The following is a 24,228-nucleotide window of genomic DNA, read 5'->3' as shown; positions in this document are numbered from 1 at the left end:
GGTACCACTTTATGCTTCCATCTCTTAGATCACCGGTCAGCTTTGAATGTGTAAGTCACAAATGAAAAGCCGCACATTAGGTCTAGGTAGGATCAGGGCTGGTCATGCCCTTACTGCAGGCCAGCAAGATACATCACCCTCTACAATGCGAAGCTCATTCCTTCACTAACATTTCAATCTCAGCTCAAAAACTCCCAATCTACAGCCTGCCCTCCTCCCTGGATTTAACTCCTGACATTTATTCACTTTGTGCTCCAATAAAAAACAAATGGTGGCCCTGTAACTAACACCATTGTCTATTTAATCAGTCTAGATCACAAACTGATTTCTCAATTGATGTCTTAAACAGTTGTCCTTATGCAACTCAACGGAAGTCAGAGAGCTTGGCAGGGTGGGAGGCTGACAAGGCCCTGCTGGGATTGCAGCCTGTGGCTTGTACTTATATACACACACACACACACCGAAAAAACATATCTGCAGAAGATGCTCAAATTGTGGATTAATAGCATCTCACCCTTAAACACTCCCAGTTGTCACACCTCCCTCTCACCTTGACTGTTCAACCTCCAAGAAACACCAAACTTTCGTCTTCAGAGCTGCATTGCAAGAATCGACAGTGACAACTAACCTTAGAAGCATTTCGCAATAAAGATTGGATCCAAGCATCACACTCTATTTGATCAGTATGCACTTTCAACTACTCAAGCAAAATATTCCCCAGCTACACCAGGGACAACCTGCAATGGAATGTGCTTAAATAACGTTAGACCTTCCATTCCAGAGGTGATGGTATGAACACTATTACTGACAAAGTGCTTCACAGGTGTGTGATACTATTTGGAAGAAAGGCGCAAATAGAAACGAAAGGCCTTAAGAGAACATTATCGCCTACTTGCTCCTAACTATGTCCCTGGCAACACAGTGCTGTATGAATGTCATTTGTATAAAGAATTGAGTTCAAGCTTGAGGAAAAGGACCATGAAGGTCTTCTATAGCCAAACACAGAAAAAGCGAGGGGAGGAATGCTTCCAAATAGTCTTACCATGGGCAATCTCTCGGGGTAGCATTCCAAACCATCGTTTGTCCACCATGCCAAATCAACAATTAGACCCAGTATTACCCAAATCAGTCTTAGTCCTATGCCACTAAGAACGGTCAAGCCTGAACTGCCAATCCAGGTCTTCGTCGAACCCAAGAAGCAGTTTGGGTCTTATTGGCCTATTCAGTTAAGGGCGGTTAATGTCCAATGGCACAGTGAGGACGGAACCCACGCCTAGGCATACCTTGGTCACTTAGGGTGCTATATCAAACACAAAGAAAATGTGGTTCAAGGTTGAGGAAAGGAAGAACACAGGTCTTTTGTGGAAAAATCATGTTTCAGTGAAAGATTCCAAACGTTCTCCACTGGAACGACTTAGTCCTTTAATTCTGCCCTAGTTCTAGGGTCCCTCGAGCGAGCACACGTAGGAAGGATGCTGTTCTCTCTAGACCGAAATCTGGAACGGACTTACTTTTTGTGCTATTTTTATTTTATTTTTTATTTATGCATTTCTATATAGCGCGGACTTTACCCGAAGGCGTCAGAGCGCTTCACAATAGGAACAGAACTGATACATGAGGAAAACATTACACGTGAACAGATTACAAAAGCAGACGTTAAATTACATAAGGTAAAGTGACAATTGTGAGCAAACAAAATACATGAGGTAGCAAAAAGTGCACAGGAGGAAAAAAGTGACAAGTGTGCAGGTTACAAGAGAAAACAAAGTACAATTAGAGGTATAATACTGCAATATATGCTAGACACTCAGGCACAAGAACAAACGTTACGTAGGCAATGGTGGCACTTGTGCAAGTATCAAAGGCAAACAAAATGTGAGAGGTAGCAAACCGTGTGTTACAAGGGAAAAGAGGTGTGTGCATGTTACAAAAGAGTACCAAACACATGTACAAGGATAATACTGCAATAAATGGCAGACACTCCAACCACAAGAACACACTGGGAAGGCACTTCCATAGTCATGGAGAGTAGAATTTTCAGTAATGGGAGGTCTTCCTTCAGATAATAGAGAGGACGTGAATTACTTTTGGAGGTGTCTTTGGAGGAGAACTTTGAGGTCCCTTTTGAAGGCCTGGAGGAAGCGGTGGTCTGGAGCTGAGGCGGAAAGGAGTTCCAGATTCTCACTGCGTTGCCAGAAAAGGATTGGGCCATTGTTCTTTCCTTCTTGAAAGTGGGAGGTTCAAGCAGTTGATTTTCCGCATTACGTGATGGTCTAGAGCCTCCAGAGAGTTTCAGTTTATTCGCCAGGTAGCAAGGAGAGGAGGAGTGCAAGGCTTTGTGGGTGATACAAGCAGTCTTGTAGATAGCTCTATCCTCGATGGGAAGCCAGCGGAGGGTGGATAACAATCGGTGTGATGTGGTCGCTTCTTTTGGCCCCATAAATGAAGCATTCAACGGCGTTTGTCCTTTTGGATGGTCCTTATTTCCCTGTTGCTCTGTTAAATTTCTCTTTAAGGCAAGCCTGTGTGGTTATCTTAACTTTCTCCCTGCTGATGACTTGGGCGAAGTCACACGACATCTTCCCTTGCAGTAGCAGCTGGGGCAATAAGACATAGGTGAGCGCAGCATATTCCAAAGACGCTGCACCTGCACTCTCCCAACCGCACTGCTCAATGTCTTCTGGGATCTGCTTTTAATCCTGTTGCCTCAGCTTGAACTGACTCCCATTGGATTGTTAGTTTCCAATCCCACATTTTCGGGAAAGGAAAGGTGAACACCTTCCGTTCTTGGCAGCTCCGCCTCGGTTTGGCCCCCTCCCCCTCCTCTCGCGCTATAAGGCTGTGTGTACAGGCATTCCTTCCGGCTGCCTTTGTCCCCGACCTCCTCTCCCACCTTTGTGCCCGTGGCCAGCAGGGAGTGCTTCCTTTGTCCCCTGTGTACCCGCGTGCTTATGGGAAAAGCGTATTTACTGATCTGAATGTGTATGGGCGCTGTGCCCCCCCCCCCCCCGACTTAGCCCAGATGGCTTGTAACTCTCCCTTCATTATGCATAAAGAGGTAGAAACCCCCCTTCACTCCAAACGCCATGTGAACGGGGAGGGGGCTCATTCTATAAAATATAAAAATCTGAATATTTTTCACGTACGGTTACTGACGGTTTGCGTACATCAGCAACAGTGTAAATGCCATTGAGCCTGTATAAATCACGAGCCGGCCGTGCATAAAAACATCTATTTTTCCTGGGTAGCGAACCGTCCATGGCAGGTGCAAAATAACGTACGGGGAAAAAAAGCCTTAATTATTCTACGTGAAGCCAGGCTGAGATGAGAAAATAATGCTGCATTTAATGAAATTTCACTTGCCGCCGCATATTTAAAAATAGAGCTTCCCTTGACAGTTATGTATTACTGTAAACATAGGAAATGAGGACACATTTAAGAGAAGGGGGGAGTGTAACGTGCGCCGGCTGAGAGAGAGAGAGAAAGCAGAGCGCTGCGGAGGGGAGGCGCAGGGGGCGGGGGCAACCTCTGGTGAATTGTGAAAGATTACAGTGAGTCTTCATCTATAAACCTGCAGCGCGTTGAGCCTCGCGCGGCGATGATTTCCCTTAAACCCCGGGATCAGCCGCTGTGAGGAGCCGGCCCTTCTTTTCACGGCTTCACTCACGCGGACGCCGCCCGTGTGGGATTACTTTGCAGCGCCCGGTTAATTAAAAGTTGGGAACGCAGAAACTGTTGGACCGGAGTGCACCGGGTTGTTTGCAAAGTACAATGGGGGGGGGGGGGGTCTGTGGCACCCTGCTGCTTGTGCCACTGCAATGTACATTTTATTTACGTGCTGCCTGCAGTCTCTGGTGGTGGAAAGGAGTGTTAATCAGCTGTCAAAAGCCCCCCTCTAGCTGATTTGCTTTTTTTTTTAGGCTATGCACCCACCCCCCATGTATTTCTGCATAAGCATGTTCACGCTTTCACTCGGATCTGAGATCAAGTCCATGTGGCCGCAGCTGGTACTGGGCGACGAGGGCCGCAGGGAAGTGATGCTCGGACACACGTTGGAGGAAGCACTGGAGGGGCCCCTGCTCTTCGATGGTCCTCTAACTGTGCCCAGGGGAACGGTGCATGTTTCCATTACACTCCGCGGAATGTTTACTTCCGACAGACAGATCAGTGATATGGCACCGCCGTTCGCTGCTCCCATGCACATTGGAGTTAAATAATCCTCGCGTGTTTTCCATCCAATAAGAGGGCCCCTGGGCTGTACGCAGTACATTTGTGCTGTTTTACACACGTGTGTTCAGTCAGAATCAATTAAAACTGTCGCGTGGTCTTCTATAAAAACTCCAAGATTACTTTCTTTTTCCCCCAACATATTTTACCTATTGTCGCCTCACGTTTCACATTTTGCAAATCAAAAATGAAGCCTCTTCACATACCACCAAACTGAGGACGGTTCCAAAGTTGGGATTCCAAGGGTGACCATGGCTGAAGACTGTTATTGTCAGCCACAAAGCACACTGCTTTTCAGTGGGCGCGCCTGTGGGGGGTGAAGGGTGCTGGGGGTCAGTCCTCCTTCCTGACACTTTCTTAGTGGACTATGTCCTCTGCAGAGATTTGTCGGTATTCTGAAGGTCGCGGTGGTTTTAGTCCAGCCATGTCCTTCCCCCTGGACAATAACAGGTGTAACTGCCACACACAAGTGATGGCAACTTTTTGAGAGTGGTGCGTCCAATCGTTTTTTAAACAACCCGTTCATAATATTACCAACAGAATCGGTCTATCAAGAGTTAACACCTGTTTAACCTCTTTACTAACAACTCGAAACACGTTTTCATGTTTACTTCACGAATACGTGCATGTGGTCGCAAACAAGAAAAGCTACGTTGTATGGGGGCCCGTTTCTTCGATAAAAGCTGGTTCCAACGGCATGATTTCTTCAGCTTCGTCAATAGAATATAATTTAAAGAGCAAATCACGCAGCGTATATTTAAGGTGTGTGTGTGTGTGCAGTCAATGAATGGAGGCTCCTACGGGCATCCAGGGATGGAGATGACCCTTGGAGTACAGGTTGAACGTCAGCTGTTCGAGGAAAGGCAGGGTGCAGGTACATAAGGTGTGCTTTTTAAAACACCCCGGAAACAATCATCCTCGGAAAGAACCCCAGGGAGTGTGGGGGAGCAGCTGTGATGCTTAGGTGCCCATGGGGGGGGGGCAATCAGCAGCTCTTGCACTTGATAAATAAGCACCAGCATGTTCAGGGTGCTATCTCCACGCATGCACGATGTCACACTCATCTTGCCTCACATACACAAGCCCAGAGGCATCTCGCTGGGGGCGGGGTGCACACCTCCCTGACCGGGGGCACAGCTCCCGGGGGCAAGGAGTCTCGCGAGCACCTACAGCAGCGACAGCTGTTGTCTCCAGCGGGTGACACTGGCCGCTTCCCCCGCAGATCAGGGCCCCACGGCCCGCTCCCTCCTTCCCGCCTCCATGGAGAATGCGGTACTCACCCTCTCTTCTGCTCCCGCATGGCTGCAGGTGGGGAGGAGCGGAGCGGCGGCGGCTTCGGGGCGCTCTGTGGTTCCCGCAGGCAGGCGGCGGCGGTGGCAGCTCTGCGGAGCGGGCAGCGGCAGCGCCGGCTCTACCGGGCTGCTGGGAGGGGAAGGTGGGCGGCTGCGGGCTAGACAGGGCGGAGCCAGCGTGCTCGCTCCGCCCACACCTTCCAACCTGCCGCCTGCATGGAATCCAAGGGGGCTGGGGGCAGGGCAGCACCGGGGTGCCCCTCTGATGCCCAGCGCTCAGGGCCGCACTCACCCCGCATCCGTGAGAGGTCAGCGGGCGCCCTCGGCACCTGTGCCAACGCAAACAGCATCCTTGACACACGGCCTGCAGGCGGCGCAGAAGGCCTTTTCACCCCCCACACATGCATGCCAATATTCCCAATTCAGCCAGTGGACTCTCGATTTTTGAAGCTATAATCAGGGCTTTAAGCGGGCGGGGTCACACCGGTGCTTAGCACCGGCAGTGGTTCCTTAAAGGGGGGCCTCGAAACGGGTCCCTACCGGGCTCTGTTTTGTGGGCTCTGATTTGTGCCCTGGCACAGGCCGTCCGTTTTTTCCCCGGACTGCAGTGACAGCAGGCACATCCTGTGCGCCTGCTCACACTGCTCAGTTCTCACTAGTGGAGAAGTTATGGCATGACGTCATGCCAGGTGAGCGTTGTAGGGGAAATTAAATCCTTTAAAGAGAGTCATTTTCTCTCTGGATTTCCCTTCTCTTTTTGAAACCCAGGATCAGCAACATTGTGTGGTGTCACCTGGGCTTTAAGTCGCTTCTTTTTTAATATTATATACAAGCCATAGTTGCTGCTTATTAATCTTATGCAACTAACAACTGTCGACAAAGTCAATAGTCCTGACTTCTTGTAGGTATGATGTTAATTGTTGTATAATATATCTGGATGCAATGACAGAAACTGCGAAATACAAGTCGGGCAGCACACTATGCTAAGCACAGATTTTTAACTTATGTGTTTTTAAGCCACACCCTAATTACACCAGCCACACCCCTTTGAGAGACCCCCCAGTATTTTCATACCACTTGAAACCCTGGCTATAATGTCTTTATTTTGGTTGTCTCTCGCTTGAAATTGCCTCTGCTTCAATAGAAGTCAATAAGAGCATTACTTTCTCCGGATTATTATTTTTTAAATCACACACTTTCCTCTTGTAAAATGTTGGCATGTATGCCCAGCCTCCATTGGTCGGGCTCCTTAGCGGTGCCGCTGTAGTTTCTAGGACAAACAATTCTTCAGCTGACTTGGGCTGGACTGCGCAGGCGATGGGGCGTCAGTGACAGAGTATTTTGATGTTCATTCCTAGGCTAAAGTACATAAAAAGCATGGGAACAGTGTTAAAGTAATGATGTGGAATGTATTCTACGTTATGAAAGGTGAGTTGGTGGGGCGTGGCTAAGCACGCAATGGAAGCGGACGTGCTGAAGTAGAGCTCCGGCTCAAGCTCCCTTTCCCCAGGCCATAACTCCGCCACATTTCCCCGACACCGGCTCATATTCAAGGCGCCGCGAGGAGACATCGACAGCTCCCGGTTGGTGGATTTTGTGGCCCAGCGGACTTCCGAGCCACACCAGAGGTTTCAGGCGCGACGCGGCCGCTCCTGATGCAACTTAGCCGGCGGGCCCACCAACGAGAGGCCGAGGCTTGTGCAGGCGTACGAGGCCCCGAAACGCGGCCTTGAGACAAAGGGCCTACAGGAAATCGGAGGCGCTGCGCTCCGCGGAGGGGATTGCTGCGGCGACTCGGGAGTACATTGGGGGTGTACCATGTACCCAGCTAACGCCTGACCCGAGCGGCCCCCCCCTGCAGTGCTGATCCGAGACCACATTTGCAGTACACGGAGGGCACAGAGCACAACATCGACCGCCTGGCGCCCTGTGGGGCTGGAGCTACCCGAGATGAGAAGGGGTAAGGGCGCTGTCCGCGTGGAGCCTGAGCGGAGGCCCCCCTCCCGCATATAAGCATTGCGGATTCCCTGGGAAGGGATTGAGACCTGTGGAGGGTGCCTGCGGAGGCGCACTTAAAGATCATTGCCCGGCACTGCGCGATGTGCTAGACAGATCAGGGAGTGGGCACTGGTGGCCCCCCCTACCGACGTTCTGCCGGCCCGTGGCGAACCACCGGGGCGCTCCACGACTGACACGCCCAGCGGAATTATCCCCTTGTAGCCCACTGCACCTGAGCACCTGCCCTTCCCCACCGCCACTGGCGCCGGCCGGGGATCTACAGCCTATTGGTCACTGATACGTTGGGCGCCGGCTCTCTACCCGCTACGCCGCCCATGTCTGGGGGTACCAGGGCGAGAACTGGCTCTGGTAGTGCACAATCGAAGGGGAGGATGGAGAAGTCCACAAAAACGACAGACTCTGACCCAACGGCGGCTAAGCTCGACACGATGTTGGCGGCCATGGAGCGACTGGAGAAATCGATACAGCTCACCCGCACCTCCCTGGAGACCAAGATAGATGGTGTGGCTGTCGATCTTACGCACCTGTGCGCCGACCATCAGAAATTGGCGGAGCGCGCCACCACCTTGGAGGGCACCGTAGCGGACCTTACACCCCGAGTTGCCCAGACTGACAAGCAGGTACAAGACCTTCTAAACAGAGTCGAATTTTTAGAGCATCGCGCTGAAGATGCAGAAGGACGGGCAAGGAGAAATAACGTAAGAATTGTAGGTGTGCCGGAACGATGGGAGGGAAGAGAGCCTGCGACACATATGGAGAGTTGGCTGAAAACCCTATTACCAGATGGAGCATTGTCACCTCACTTTGTTGTAGAGCGGGTGCACCGTGTACCGACAAGACCGCTACCTACGGGATCTAACCTCGACCCATGCTCCTCAGAATATTGAACTACAGTGATCGAGACTCCATATTGCGAGACACTAGACAGCTCCGAGACGTCCGCAATGACAATGTCAAAATCATGTTCTTTCCAGATTACACGATTCAGGTCCAGCGTCAGAGACACTCCTTCCTGGCAGTTAAACAACGACTACGCCAACTGGACCTCAAGTACTCCCTTCTTTTCCCCGCCAGATTGCGGGTGATAGCTCAGGACAAAACGCACTTCTTTGCTAGCCCGGAGGAGGTTGAAACTTGGCTAGACAGTGGAATGGCTGCGGAATCCAGACCAACTTTGGCCCCTTCATTTTTGCCAAGCTTCCGAGGACCCCGCCGCCGCCGCAGAAATAGGTCATCACCAGCCCGCAAGACGCGAACAGCGACGGAAATTGGCCCACCTGCCGAATTCATACACAGTGAGCAGCGGGATGCTCTCCAAATGGTGGCGGAACTCATTGGCTCCCCGAGCACGGATGCTGCCCTAGAGGCCAGCCTGCGAGAACTGCCCAGCGATGATGAAAACATCTATGGACTGCCGACTCCCAGATGTCCAAGGAGCAGCCGGACGTAACCCCGCAAACTGCACATCTGATCCATTGAAGGGACTTCTACATCACTTGAAACTGATTCTTTGCTCTAAAGTGAATTTACATTGCTGTTCAATCAAGAGCCGGCCAGGCCCATGGCCCTGACGGCAACCAAGGCCTGGACACCTATTGCACTCTTTGTCATCGACACGAGGGGCAGTGAGTATTAATGCTGTGGTGATTGACTTCAGGGGAGGGGGTGTCCTGGTGTGGACTCCCTGGTGAACAGCCTGGGTGTAACTGAACTGGCGCCTCGCTGTCTGGGTGAGGAGTTGCCGAGGCTGCTGGACCCTCTGATGGAATCCCTGACCCTGAAGTACACATAACGGGCTGTGCCATTTCTAGCTGGAACACTTTATATCAGCCAAGCCTGACACAGAATGCCTGGGGAGGGAGGCGTTCACTCTGCTTGTTCAGCAGTTGCAACATCACAGTTGTGCCACGTGCACAGCGACCCCCCTGGACTTAAACATTCGTTACCTCATTAGGGAGTTTGGACGGCGGCATGTTTAGCGGTCGACCTTTAGGTATTCTCCAACTGTTGTGTTTCCCTTGGTTTAATGCACTATTTGGATTACATTTTTATTTCTTTCCTGTGCAGATTTTGCAAGCATTTACTGAGGTGTCTTTGGTGATTATGTGCGGGGGAGCGGGGGGGTGGCCGGAGTGGCTACTCGCTGTGGGGTTGCGGCGAAGTGGAGGTGGGGGGGTTACCTAAAGCTGTAATGTCAATGATAAAGATATGTACGTGGAATGCACACACCCTCACGCAGGTACCACATTTTTTCATATCTCAAATGGCACCATGTCCATATAGCCCTCTTACAGGAAACACACCTGAATGGTGCAGAAGTGCAGAAACTGCGTCACAGATGGCGCGGGCAACTCCATGCTACTGAGTATTCGTCCTATGCTCGTGGGGCGCTACTGTGGGTGAGGCCCGGAACACCTTTTGCGATCTCACATTCCCGCATAGACGCAGAGGGCAGATATGTAATTGTTCAGGGTAAACTAGATGGTCAATCAGTGGTCCTGTCTTCGTTATATGCCCCTAATACAGATCAGGGAGGTTTCCTTGCGCAGCTGTCCACGGCGTTGGTGCCTTCGCATGGGGTCCCTTGGGTGCTCGGGGGTGACTATAATTGCATACTTGATATCTCTTTGGACCGCTCCCTCCCGCCCCTATCCGGCACTCCGGTGCACGGGGCTATGAAAGCATTAACAAGTTGGGCCTTACAGTGAGATCTACATGACGCATGGCGGAGTCGCAACCTAGGCACGAAGATATATTCTTATTACTCAGGCGCACATGCACTACATGTCAGGCTAGACAGGTACATGCTATCAGACGGGCTGCTCCCATATGTCACTGACACCTACTATATGGGCCGTACTCACTCTGATCACAATCCACATATGGGAATGCCCACACCCACCTATCCCCACTTGGAGGCTTAAACTAGACCTGCTACTTGCCGCCTCCTTTCGCAACTCACTACACACATGTCTTGTTCAATATTTCGGAGAAAACAACAGTACCGCATCCACCCCCCAAATTGAGTGGGATGCATTTAAGGTTGTTATCAGAGGTTACTGTTTGGGTACACAGGCTGGTATGCAGAAACAGTTGGATAAGGACCTGACACACATCGAGGCTGGCTTACTCCGAAGGGAGCGCAAAGCGGTGGAGGGAGGCGGCGAATCACTGCAAGAGGCACGTACAGAACATGCAAGACTACTAGAGAGGCTGCGCCATCTTAATTATGAGGCCCACTCGGCGCTCACTCACCATCTCGGTGACAAACCGGGAAAATTGCTGGCATGGCTGATCCAACAGGATGCTCGGACGACACCCGTAGCGGCAATATGCACTAGCCAAGGGGACGTCGTATATACACAGCACAGCATACATGAGGCTTTTGTACATCACTACACGAAATTATATAAATCTAGGCTACGAGTCTCTCTTGCTGACATAACTGCATACCTCTCAGACATAGTACTGCCAAGGATAGACGACACACAACGCGATGATTTGGAAGCCCCACTTACACCTGACGAATTACGTGCTGTCATTTTCTCCCTTTCTAACGGCAAGTCCCCAGGCTCGGATGGACTGCCAGCCGAATTTTTTAAAGCCTATTCAGATCTACTGATCCCCGAGCTTCTAAGAGTGTATACGCAGCCATTTCGGACTCCTCCCTTCCCCCCACGTTGAATGAAGCCAATCTCATAACCCTCCCTAAGCCTGGCAGAGACTGCACACAATTAGGCTCATATCACCCACTGGCCCTTCTCAATACTGATTACAAGATACTAGCTTCTACACTGGCTCAGCGACTGGCCCCCTTGGTCCCCACTCTTGTACACAGCGACCAAAATGGTTTTGTACCCACTCGGAACACCTCCCACAATATACGGCGCTTGTTCAAAGTGCAAAGCTATGCCACGCATCGGTCGTCCCGGTCCGGGTGCTTGGTGCTCGATCTAGAAAAGGCTTTCGACTCTGTGGAGTGGCCCTGCTGAGGTACTGGGTTTTTAAGAACCGGCACAGAACCGGTAACCCAGCGGTGCCAGGGAATCAACACCCAGAGACCTCGGGTTCTTCCTGATCCAGACCACAGAAACTCAGAGTCTTCTAGGTGAAGTCAAAGATTAGTTTATTGGCTGCAACCAAGGTAACAAGTGTCCTAGAAGTACAATACGGGTATATTCTCAGGAGACTGCACACTTTTACAAAGTCAGGCTTCTCTTCTTATACACAATTTTAGGCTTCAGGCAAAACATTCTTGGTTGTAAACTAAATCGTTAACATATTTTTAGTACAAAGAAAAAGCAGAGTCATGATGACATGTCCATATTTCACTTCGTGCTGCCTACAACAAATCATTTGGCAAGGCCCAACATTTCATCAGATATCACTGGACCCCTAATAAAAACGGGCACCTCCCCACCATAAAGTAAGTGAAGCAAAAGAGTGGAGATAGATGTGAGCGAGATATGGCAGGTGTGCGCGCTGAAATGGTTTTATGGTTTGTTGAGCCTAGATGCTATCTTGCTCGGCCACTGGGAGGGGAACTGACCTAACGAGTTCGGCCTGGGGCAATGGTTCCAACTTGTACAGGTCATGGAAAAGTCGATTAAGGAGTATGTGTCCTTGTGGAATCGAATTCAGCTGGATTAAGGCCTATGTGAAGGGCAACACATAAATGGAAGCCAAGGGTTCAGAATGTAAGTGACGATTTCGAGGTGAAATCGTCACTCGAATAGGCTGAAAATACATGTACATGATGTACTCGTCATTCTCGGTCTTTTGATACCAAATTCGTCATGTTTCGACGAAGTTTTAATTCTCGAGTCCAGAACTATTATATGAATCCAGATTTTCAGAACCACACTACCTTGTAGAAGTGCTACGGAAACATGACCTCTGAGATGATTATATTCAAATGGTGGGCTTGCTATATCAGAAACCCTCAGTGCGAGCACGCTCCGGTAAATTGCTATCAGACGCCATTCGTGTTAAGAGGGGCACCAGGCAGGGATACCCTTTGTCCCCGCTACTCTTCTTGCTGGTGATGGAACCCCTAGCGGCACTACTGAGAGCACAGGGCATAGAGTGGGGGATTCCCCCAGCGGATGGACTACATTCTGTATCTTTATATGCTGACAACTTACTTTTATATGTCAGGGACCTGACCCACTTGCCGTTGGCCTGTCTGATACCTTTCGCGCCTTTGAAGCTATGTCGGGACTGAAGGTCAACTGGGCCAAATCTGGAGTGTACTCCTTCAGCGCGGATACACAGGAATGTGAGATCCGCATTAATAACGAGAGACTCACTTGGTACCCCATCTTATTCCGCTATCTCGGAATCTATATCTATAGAACCCTACCAGATGTGTTAGAAGGCAACCTAGTACGTGCTATATCCTCCTTGCGAGCACAGATGTCCTTCTGGAAGACCCTCCCCCTAAATGTGCCTGCTCGAGTCACGCTAACGAAGATGATCGTTTTACCTAGACTATTATACTATTACGCTAACATCCCGGTGTATGTCCCGACTCGTATATTTAGAGAGCTGGAAACCTCAATCAGAGGCCTAATATGGAACGCAGGTAGACTGCGCGTGGCGCTGAAGAAGCTCTACGCACCCCGTGATGCTGGAGGCCTAGCAGTCCCCAATCAGGAGCTGTACTACCTAGCGGCGCAGCTGCAATGGGTAGCCAGATGGCTAAGCGTGAAGAACTTGTGTGATACCGCCACAGACGCCACGGTCTGGACCCACACACAAATTTACACACTGTTTCACCCTCTGACCAAAGTTTCTTGCCCGAAACAATTACATCTGGCAGTAGCTTGCAAATGCTATATGAGAAGCCTAAAGCTCACTTGTGCTGTGACACCGTATGCCCCGGTGTTTCCGCTGCTGGGCACACCCAGGGACGGAGGCGTAGTAACAGAAGCAGCACTAGAACGCTGGACACAGGCCGGAGTAGACACGGTGGGAGACCTATATACTGAAGGCGCTTTGGTTCCATTCGAGACGCTAGCAGCCGACACGGGCCTTCTAGCCGGGCAGTTTCTCTTACACGCAACACTTTTGCGCATGTTTTCGCGGCGCTGGGGAGACCTTTCGGAGGAACTGCCGACACACTCACTAGTACAATACCTCCATGTCATGGGACATGGCTCTCACGTGGTTCACTGGCTGGTGCAAGCTCTCCTGACCCACATGCAGTGCTCCACCCAAATCCTGCGAGACAAATGTTATGTTATGTTATGTTATGGGTGTCTTATATAGTGCTCGGCTACTCCGAAGAGTGTCCCGGCGCTTTCAAACCCACAACAAACTGCATAAGGCAAGCACAAGGAGAGAAAAGAGCAAATTACTGACCATAAAGCCACGTCTTCAGACCCTTTCTGAAGGCCAGCAGATTAGATGTACCGCGAAGCGGCAAAGGCAGGGCATTCCAAAGCTGGGGCGCCAAGCGTTTAAAAGAACGTCCCCCCATCCGCGCTTTCCTGATAACAGGAACAACGGCAAGGCAGAGAGATTCCGATCTTAAAGTCCTAGCCGGTTTGTAAAAGGCAAGCCGTTTCTGAATGTATACCGCTCCCACATCATGGAATGCCTTATGCGCCAGCGTAAGTGCTTTAAAAACAATCCGCTTCCGGATAGGCAGCCAGTGTAAGGAGTGTAAAAGGTCCGAAGGTCTAGCACGGCGATGCAGGCCAAAAATGGCCCGGGCCGCCGAGTTCTGGACCACCTGTAATCTTTGGAGAAAATATTCGGGCAGACCCAAATATAAGACGTTTGAGTAGTCCAGCCTCGAACCAATAAGGGCCTGGACCGTAGTCTTCCTATGCGCCAATGGGAGCAGGGGAAGAAACTTTCGTAACATTTTAAGAAGGCCATAGCAGGTGCCGGCCAACCCAAGAATCTGGGACTTAAGTGTCAAGCCGTTGTCAATCCTGACCCCCAAGTTCTTGGCAATCAGAGAAGATGACTTAGGAGGGAACATATTCACCGGCCACCACTCCTGCCAATTCGGGTCAGACTGACACCCGAAGAAGAGCACCTCTGATTTATCAGGGTTGCACTTGAGGCTGTTTCGCTGAAACCATTCGAAAACAGCCCCAAGGCAGCCCCGGATGCCCTCTTCGTCAAACTCAGCCCCCTTGCCACAAGTGAAAAGGAGCTGAGTATCATCGGCGTATGACAGGATCTGAGCCCCAAAAGACTCAGCCAGCACTGCCAGAGGGGTCAAAAAGATATTAAAGAGAGTCGGGCTCAACACGGAGCCCTGCGGGACTCCGACCTCCAGAGGTGGTACTTTGGCCGAGTACGGAGGGGCCCAGACCACCTGTCGGCGGCCAGCCAAATAAGATCGAAACCAGCTCAACACCGTCCCTCTTAGACCGATCTCATAGAGCCTGCTGAGGAGACCCTCATGAGGGACGGTGTCGAAGGCCGCCGACAGGTCTAACATTACCAGCATAGCTCTTCCTCCGGCGTCCAGCGCTTCCTTAATAGCCTCATTGACCTCTAGAAGCACCGTCTCGGTACTTAGGTTGCTCCGGAAGCCCGACTGGGTGGAATGCAGCAAACTGTGGGTTTCCAGAAAAGTAGAGAGCACAGTGTGCACATGCTTCTCCACTGTCTTAGCTAGAGCAGGCAAAAGAGAAATCGGCCTATAGTTGGCATGTAGCTCAGGGTCCAGACCCGGCTTTTTAAGTAGTGGAACAACCATTGCCTGCTTCCAGGCCACAGGCACCACACCCCTAGTCAGGGACAAATTAAGGATGGGATTAATCAAAGGGTTCAAAGCTCCCGCCACCCTGGCCAAAAATTTAGCAGGGCAGGGATCTAGAGGTGAGCCCGATTTAAGTTTAGTCAGGAGATCCAGAGATGCGGAGTCAGAGAGAGATGGAAACTCCGAGAGAGTGGGTCCAAATCCAGCTATCCGGCTCACCTGATCTCCCGGGCTGATGGCATCACTTGGGCCCGAAGGAGAAAAAGACTCCTGGATCCGTTTGATCTTAGAAGTGAAAAAGCAAGCTAGCGAGATCACCCACGTCTCAGAGAGCTCATGACGCACCGCATTAGCATTAGGGGTCACAAACTCCTTCACAATGGTAAAAATTTCCCTACAGGAACTCGAAGCAGTCTCGATTCTTGCAGAGAAATAATTCTTCTTTGCAGACAAAATGTCTACATGATAGGCTTTAATGGCCGCCCTATAGGCAGCTTTAGCTCCAAGATCATACTACTGGCGCCAGAGCCTCTCTGCCACTTTACAGTTGCGCCGAGACAGAGCCAAAGCCTCCGTATACCAAGGGGCAGAAGTTCGTCTAGATGTTTTCCGAGGAGCGATCTCAGGTGCTAGTTCGTCAAATCGCTCCATTAACCACCGCTGCAGCAGATCAAGATCCCTCTCTAGGTCTCCTGACATCAGGCAGGGATGATCCAAACAAGCCTGGGCCAGACTTTCTGGAGTCACCCGATGAAATGCCCGACAAGTGTGCCTAGGGTGATTCGGCATGATGGAAGGTGATTTGCTCATACCCAAGATCTGAAACCTAATCAGAAAATGGTCCGACCAAAGGACAGGGACCGGGTTGGCCATGTCAACTGGAATGGTAGAGAACACCTGATCAAGGGTGTGACCCTTGATGTGAGTCGGCACTGACAGGTAAGGTGTGATGCCCAGAGGGGAGGTGACGTCATTGATTTTAATCGTGTCACCATCCGTCCCCACATCCATATGAACATTAAAGTCCCCGAGCACAATGCAGTGTTCGGTCTTCAAGCAAAGCTCCGATGCCAGCGCCTGCAATTCCTCGTGAGACCCCAGTTGGCCATGTGGTCTATAGACCAAAAGTCCGGTAAACGATTGATGGGGAGATAAGGTTATCGAGAACGCCAGGGATTCACAGTCCGAAATGGCCTCCATAGGGACAACCACGCAGGGAACAGTTTTCCTGACCCCAATCGCCACAACTCCCCCCCTCCCAATCAATCGGTCGTGCCTATAGATTACATAATCAGGGGGAATAGCAGTCACAACATCCGGATTAGATGCCTCCCCCAGCCACGTTTCTGTGAGCATGAGGCAGAAGACAGGGGAAGGGCATGGATGGATAAGGAATGGGCGGCGGTGCTGGCCGGCGCCACCAACATCTCGCGCAACTCCCGATTCAAACTTATCCAATTCTACATAATACATCGCGCATACCTGTCACCTGACAAAATCAATAGGTATTTCGAAGTCATAACGTCAGCGCGCCCGAGATGCTCACTTATAGGTGCAGATCTCCTCCATATGTTGTGGTCATGTCCCACACTACATAAGTACTGGCACACTGTGACGTACATACTGACGGAGGGTGCAGGAGAAGAACTGCGACACACATGGGAGACATGCATACTGGGCCTGTACAAGAGAACGAAACTCAATAAAGTCCCTTCTGGATTCTGGGACCATGGGCTTATCACAGCAAAGAGACTAATCACCAAACATTGGAAACACAGTGAACCCCCGCAGGCAATACATTGGCGCAGCTCTTTCGATAATTGGGCAAGGGCGGAGAGCGTAACCCTTCATAGAGAAGAAACTGCGGGACTGCGAAAGTACCCCATTGCACAAAGCTGGGATGACACCCTGAAGTCTTTCCATCGGGCGTGTCTCAGTAGAGGAGCCGATTGGGTATAGCCTTCTCTAGCCCTACCAAGGCAGCAGGCGAGATAGGGGGGCTGTACTCCTACACGATTGCTTTATACCTGGTACCTGTATACAGCACATCTCAGTCGCGCCATGTAACTGCGCTGCTGACCCACTCATTGAGAACTCTACCCCCACGAGACCACGAACCTGACGCACTTATAACACAAAGACTTAACTTTTCCCTTTCTGGGGGATCCCGATTGTAACGGGCTTTCTGACCTTCCGGCTCCCGTACAGGCCTTTCCCCAGAACCGAAGACACACATTTATAACATCAAATAGACGAACTCCTTGCACACCTATTTTGTTTTTCCTTCTCCCTTCTTTTGATATTATATTTTAGTATTTTAACATTTCTTTTAACATTGTTCTAGTTCTTAAGATGCTTTGAATATTGTACTATCCGAACCCTGCTTTACACATATAAGCATCCATCAACGACACTGCCTGGGAAGTTATGTCCGGTATCCGTTTTCCAATATTGGCAGTAGGAGATACGCGGCTAGGAAATCATACCCCTTTGTCATATATCCACGAAACCCAAGAAGTGCAACTCTTATGACCATGCAGCTGCGCACTCTCTAAAATCATTTCTACCACATGAACCTTCTCTAATTGTTCAGGTTACGCCCTGGGCCTTACTGCATTTTCCCAGCCCTCAAAACACTCTCCTTAGTCAAAATGCACCTATCACTCTTGGGATATGTGATTACTCTTTGCAAAGGCAGCGCCCTTGAGATTGTTCTTGCTTCATGTGAAGTGATACATGAACGATGTCCTGTGGCAATTTATTGCTTTTTCCTAAGCAACTTTGCAAGATTACAGGATGTTAGGTTGAATTCCCCTGTTTAACATCATGATATGTATTGTGAATGAACAGTGAAAATCAATAAAAGATATTCAAACAAACAAAAAAAAATGAAAGGTGAGTAGGTTAAGGAGATCACTGCCTGTGTTTGTAACCAGTTACAGAACTGAATTCTGGTTAGTGCACTGAGGAATAGTAATGCAGTATTTATAGTGCTACGAGGACCCATCATGCAACTGAAAGCACTGAACTTGCAAGTCATTATTGATAAAATAGGCTGTCACAAGATGAACAATGAGATTTAGGTACATTTTTACTAACATGTTGCGCCAGCCAGGGCAAAGTGTGATGATGTGATGTACTTTCAAACGCAAATCATGATATACATTGGAAGACTGTAAAGTAATGCAAAGTAGCTCTGCACATTACTTTGCATCAAGGGGGTGTTCAATGGATGATAAATGGGCATTCCCATGCAATCACCCATAGGTTTTGTTGCAAATCTGTATCTAATAAAATGGTAGACTGGGATTTGCGCCCAAAACGTAAGCATCCCCAGCATCCCCGGTAAGCAACTCACCTCTCTTCCTAGCTTAGACCCTGCCTCCCTGTCACTCCTGATGACCCGGGTTAAATCAGGCTCTCCGGCGGACCCCGGTCCTCCAAGAGTATTTCAAATGGCCCTTACTGGGATAGAAAGGGAGATCTTTGATCTACTCAGTCGCTCCCTGGTGAGAGGCTGTATGCCCGCCAGTCTGAAGGACGCCAGGGTCACTCCACTAATAAAAAAATAAGAGGCAGACATAGCTAATTTAAAGAACTACAGGCCCATCTACCAGCTCCCTTTCCTGGCGAAAGTAGTGGAGCAACATGTCCTCAAAACACTCTCACTATTTATCGAAGAACAACAGCTACTGCAGGTACGGCAGGCTGGCTTTAGGGCCCACCACAGTACAAAAACAGGTATTGCTGTCAGTTGTGGACGAACTTTGGCTCATGGCCGATAATAGAAAGCAGAGCGCCCTGGTCCTTTTGGACCTGTAAGCTGCGTTCGACACAGTCACCGACAACTTCTGACCCGACTTTTTGATCTGGGCTGGCACACCAATGGCTCAAGTGTTTCTTATCCGGTCGTCTCAAAGGGTCCAACTGGGTGAGCAGGTGTCGAACATTGGCGCACTCACCTGTGGTGTCCCCCAGGGCTCAGCACTGTTGCCTCCCCTATTCAACATCTGCCTCCAGCCACTTGTGGCCACACTGATGCACATGGACTGCTAAGTATTTAATTATGCGGACGACACGTAACTGATTCTCCAGATTGATAACTCCCCTCAAACACAAGCCGTGTGCAAAACATTCTCAGAATGAACTCTGATAAAACTTAGGTCCTCGTTATTCACACATCAGGGGGGTGAACACCCCCAAGAGACCACCGCCTACATGCCAAGTGTGGATAGGGGAGTCGTGTGTACAGGCACTGATTGACACTGGGGCATCCCTGAACATTCTTGACGCTGATCAATACAGGAGGTTTAACCCGAGGCCGCTGTTGATGCCGACAACAGCCAACATTCTCACATACGGGGGAAGTACTCCGATTCCACTCCAGGGTGTCATCGATGCGGAAGTGAAGTATAAGGAAAGAGTCACTGCCACACGGTTCTATGTCACCTGCGATCAGGCCGGCTCATTACTAAGCTGCTACACGGCAGAGGATCTGGGGCTGGTGATGTTTGCGAAGCACATACACCAATCACAGGCAGACAGGATTCTTGAAGAATTCCCGGAACTGTTCCGGGGGCTGGGTTGCCTGAAAGAAGTAAAAGTCCAACTCCACATTGATGAGTCTGTCAAGCCAGTGGTGCTCCGCCACCGTAGGGTGCCCTTCCATCTAAGACCACTGGTGGAAGCTGAGCTCTACCGTCTGGAGCGTGATGGTGTAATTGAGAAGGTGTCCGGTCCCACGCCGTGGGTATCACCACTGGTAATAGCACCCAAGCCGAAACAGCCCGGGGCCATCAGGCTGTGCGTGGACATGAGTCTGCCAAACAAGGCTATCCGCCGAGAGAGGAACATCACCCCGACAATAGAAAAAATTGTAACCGATTTAAATGGGGTACAGTGGTTCTCAAAAGTGGACTTGAACTCTGGTTACCACCAGTTGATACTTGTGGAAGAAAGCCACTATATCACCACTTTCTCCACCCATGTTGGACTACATCGTTTCAAAAGACTGAGCTTTGGGGTGTCGTTGTCGGCGGAGGTGTTCCAGGAGGCAGTTCGGGAAGCGTTATCGGGGCTAGTAGAAGACATCAATGTCAGCGATGACATTCTGATTTTCTCGAAGTTGCTGGAGGAACACCATGTGAGGTTGAGGGCCACTCTTCGGCGACTGGCGGAGCAAGAACTGACTCTTTAACAAACCAAGTGCGAGTTCTATACCAAGGAGGTAGAGTTTTTGGGGTATCGGTTCTCAGCCCGAGGTTTGCAGGTGGAGCTGGCTAAGGTTGAAGCCATCAGAACAGCTGCAATCCTTCAGACGCCATCTGAAGTGTGGAGTTTCCTAGGGTTGGCCAACTACTGCGGCCGGTTCATTCCGCGGTTGGCTACTATCTCGGAACCTCTCCGCCAACTCACCAAAAAGGACATAGTGTGGCAGTGGACTGATAAGGAAGCACAAGCGTTTGCCGACGTGAAGAAGGTGCTGCTGAGGGGTGCAACTGTATCATACTTTCGTCCGGGAGCGGCCACGGAGCTGATCGTGGATGCAAGCCCTGTGGGGCTTGGAGCGGTGCTCTTGCAGAGGACAGACCAGGATGAGTGGGTGCCCATTGCCTATGCCAGCCGGGCGCTCACCGCTGTGGAGACGCGCTATGCGCAGATCGAGAGGGAAGCTTTGGCCATCCGGTGGGCGTGTCAACACTTTAACATCTACTTGTGTGGACACGCGTTTACCAATAGCTTTGGCCATCCGGTGGGCGTGTCAACACTTTAACATCTACTTGTGTGGACACGCGTTTACCATGGTGACGGACCACAAGCCGCTGGTGCCCCTCTTTGCAGGACCGGTGAGGAATGGGCCTCCAGGAATTGAGAGATGGGCTGTGCAGATTCATCAATACCGGTTCAAGGTGGTGTACCGCCCAGGGGCAAGCAACCCCGCTGACTATCTATCACAACACCCTCAGGCTTCGAGTGGAGTCCAGGGGCCGGAGGTGGATGAAGAAGCTGAGATATTTGTGAGGCAACTGCTGGAAGAGGCCCGCCCCTAAGCTCTGCTGCTAGAAGACATCCGGGAGGTGTTGTTGCAAGATGAGTGTTCACAGGCGGTGGCCCGATCGCTACGTGGCCATCAGTGGAAGTGGTTCCTCAGTGAAAATGATAGATCGGCTGATGACAAAGAGTACTGGGAGAGCCTGTGGAAGTTCCGAGAAGAGTTGAGTGCTGCGGGAGACGGCATAATCTTGAGGGGCCTGCGCATTTTAATACCTGCCGCACTAAGAGGTCGGACCGTGGATCTGGCACACCAGGGACACCAGGGGGTCGAGAAGACAAAAGCCCGCCTGCTAACAAAAGTATGGTTCCCTGATGTGGATTGGCTCATGGTGGACAAAGTACGGAAGTGCCATGCGTGCCTGATAACTGGGGCTGCCCCGCCAGTAGTGCCGATCATGACAGAGGGTCCGAGTAGGTCACCCTGGGCGAGAGTAAGTTTGGATTTTGGGAGCTTTCCGGATGTGAGGCAAATGGTGGTGTTGGTGGACAGCCATTCCAAGTTCCCGGTGGTAGAAGTAGTTGCATCCACGGCTTTTGAATGTCTTCAGCCGGCACTGGAAAAAACTTTTGCCCTGCTGGGACTGCCAGAGGAGATCTGAACAGACAATGAGCCGCCCTTCCAAGGACAGGAATGCTGTGATTTCCTCGACCTACATGGTATACAGCATCGGAAAATAACACACCAGTGGCCCCAAGCCAACGGAGACGTAGAGCGTTTCATGAGGACACAAAATAAAGCTCTACGGATTGGAGTGACGCAAGGTAGCCATCTGGAGACCTGCTTGCACCAGTTTTTGAGGGCCTACCGTCAAACGCCTCACTGCACGACCAAATGTGCACCCCACGATCTTCTGCTGGGAAGAGCGGTGCGTGATGAAATACCCAGCAGTGAAGTATAGACCCCCGCGGTTCTGGATGTCGAGCGGGCCCAGGCCCTCCACCAAAGCAACAATGAACGGGCCAGTAAGAAAAGAAGGGTTCGGCCGGCCGACATCCAGGTGGGAGTCTATGTAGTAGGAAAAGATCAACACCCAGGGTTCCAAGTTCCGCACACCGTTCGAGCATGACCTATGGAAGGTGGTGCTCATCAAAGGTACTTTGGTGGTTGCGGAGAAGGGACGTCAATGGATAGCCCAGAACATGTCGTGGTTCAAGAAGGCTCCCGGTCCTAGTGAGGCGGTTGTGGACCTCGAAATGGAGGTGTGGGAAGAAGGAGACCCCGAAGTGCCAAGGGAAGGAAGCCCGTCTGTCAGTACTACCCCTGAAAGACCGAGGGAGGTGGTCAAACGAAATGATGCTGACCTGAGTAATGACAGCAACCCCAAGGGTGCAGAGTGTGGAGAAGATTGGAGTAGGCACCCTCATTATGGGCTACGTAGCAATCCAGCGCAGAGCACCCGGCTTCGAGACTTTGTGTGTTAAAGGCTCCAGAAGGAAGGCCGACCAAGTTCTATGTTGGGGGACCGGTTCAGGGAGTGGTCTCCATCAGCAGACAGAGTGACATTGTGCTTAACTGTTTTGTTCCAAGTTCCTAGGTTGGATGGGATGTAGTGGGCTATTCGGATGCTGCAATACTTTGTATCGCATGCAACTCCCTGGGCCGGGCTCGGACCGGGGAGTATTTAATAAAAGGTGACGTCAGCGCACGTGGCTGACGGCACGAACAGAGCATCATTGTAGATGTCCCCTATTGCTGCTCTGCCGTTAGTAGTTAGGCCTACCCCCTCACTGTCCCTAGAAGACGGTTGCAGCCCCGACCGCAGGTCTGCGGGAATGCCCTTGGTTGTTACCCTAGGTTACAAGTGCACCTGAATACTTGGAGTATCACAGTGAGTCCAAAGAAACTAAAAATTAAGCCTACTGAACTTCTTGAAGGTTTGTCAAAAACAGACAAACGAAACAGGAAGGCCAATGGGTAGGTGGCCCCTTTATAGAGGAGGAGATTTCAGCCTATGTTTTGGAAACAGAGATGAGACTGATGAAGGGGTGAATGTGAGAAAATGAGCTCATTAAAGGTTAATGATTGTAACGAGGAAGTAAACACGGAGGTAATGGCTTTATTGCACTGTGGAAGTACACAGAATCATGGCAGGTTAAATTCTTCATGCCACTGATGTATTTTATAAAGAAAGCATTTGTTTATTAACATGTTTCCACCGTAACAAGTTGTTTCCGTAATGTTTTAGTCAGAACATAAACCATAACCTAGTTCTGAAAGCTTTGGAGATGCTTCTTTTCTTTGCTGCTGCATTCAGTTGTTTGTATGGTTTAACTAAACCTTTAGTGAAATGAAATACATAAAACAGCTTTTTTTGGGGGGGGGGGTGGCATGAGGAACAAATAATGGTCCATCTACATTTGTAACTACGAGTCTCTTACATATGATCTGTGACATATCCCTTTCATAAGTAGAAAAAAAGACATTTTTGCACCAGGATTTTTTTTCTCGAGATTGATGTTTAAGTAATTAGCAAGGGGAGAGTTACCCTGTGAGATGTAGTGCACCACCATTTGTTTTGCGAGGTTTAACTTCCATAGCACGGTGGAGGAAAAGCTAATTTCACAAAAGTTATCTCCTAATAGTCCGTATTCCAAAGCACCTCAGGCTAAAATGTCAGTGCTAGCCACTCTTTTTCTACCAAATTGCCTTTGTAATGTTCCTAACTCCTGCCAGTAATTTAAAGTTAATATAGAGGGTAGCGAGGCAGTGTGCTGAGGAATGCAATATGAAGCTAAAGTCTCCAGCAATAGGAGGTTCGGTTTTGATTTGTCCTGCTCAGATTGACTGCTAATCGCACACTAGTCTTTGGTATGAGGCACAAAGTTCAACCTACATGGTCAACACAGGGGTGATGTAGACTCGTTTAACAAAAGGGCACAGGTCCTAAATAAAAAGAAGTGGGGTGACTAACC

At 50.3% G+C, this 24,228-nt stretch overlaps 1 protein-coding gene across 9 annotated transcripts in view; it reads right to left on the bottom strand.

Annotated features, from left to right (window-relative positions):
• The window catches only part of DMD (dystrophin), a 6,826,337-nt gene that overhangs the window by 542,599 nt on the left and 6,259,510 nt on the right, over positions 1-24,228 (bottom strand). The window contains exon 1 of one of the 9 annotated variants that reach the window (XM_078657826.1): positions 5,508-6,159. The exons of the other annotated variants lie outside the window; for them this stretch is intronic. Coding sequence (XP_078513952.1) covers positions 5,508-5,527 — 20 coding nt within the window. The 5' untranslated portion in view covers positions 5,528-6,159. Of the gene's footprint in view, positions 1-5,507; positions 6,160-24,228 lie in introns of those variants that run through there. 9 annotated transcript variants of the gene reach the window in all.

The sequence above is a fragment of the Lissotriton helveticus genome, chromosome 8, assembly GCF_964261635.1.
Source record: "Lissotriton helveticus chromosome 8, aLisHel1.1, whole genome shotgun sequence".
Lineage (NCBI taxonomy): Eukaryota > Metazoa > Chordata > Amphibia > Caudata > Salamandridae > Lissotriton > Lissotriton helveticus.
This window is presented reverse-complemented; position numbering and strand designations above follow the sequence as displayed.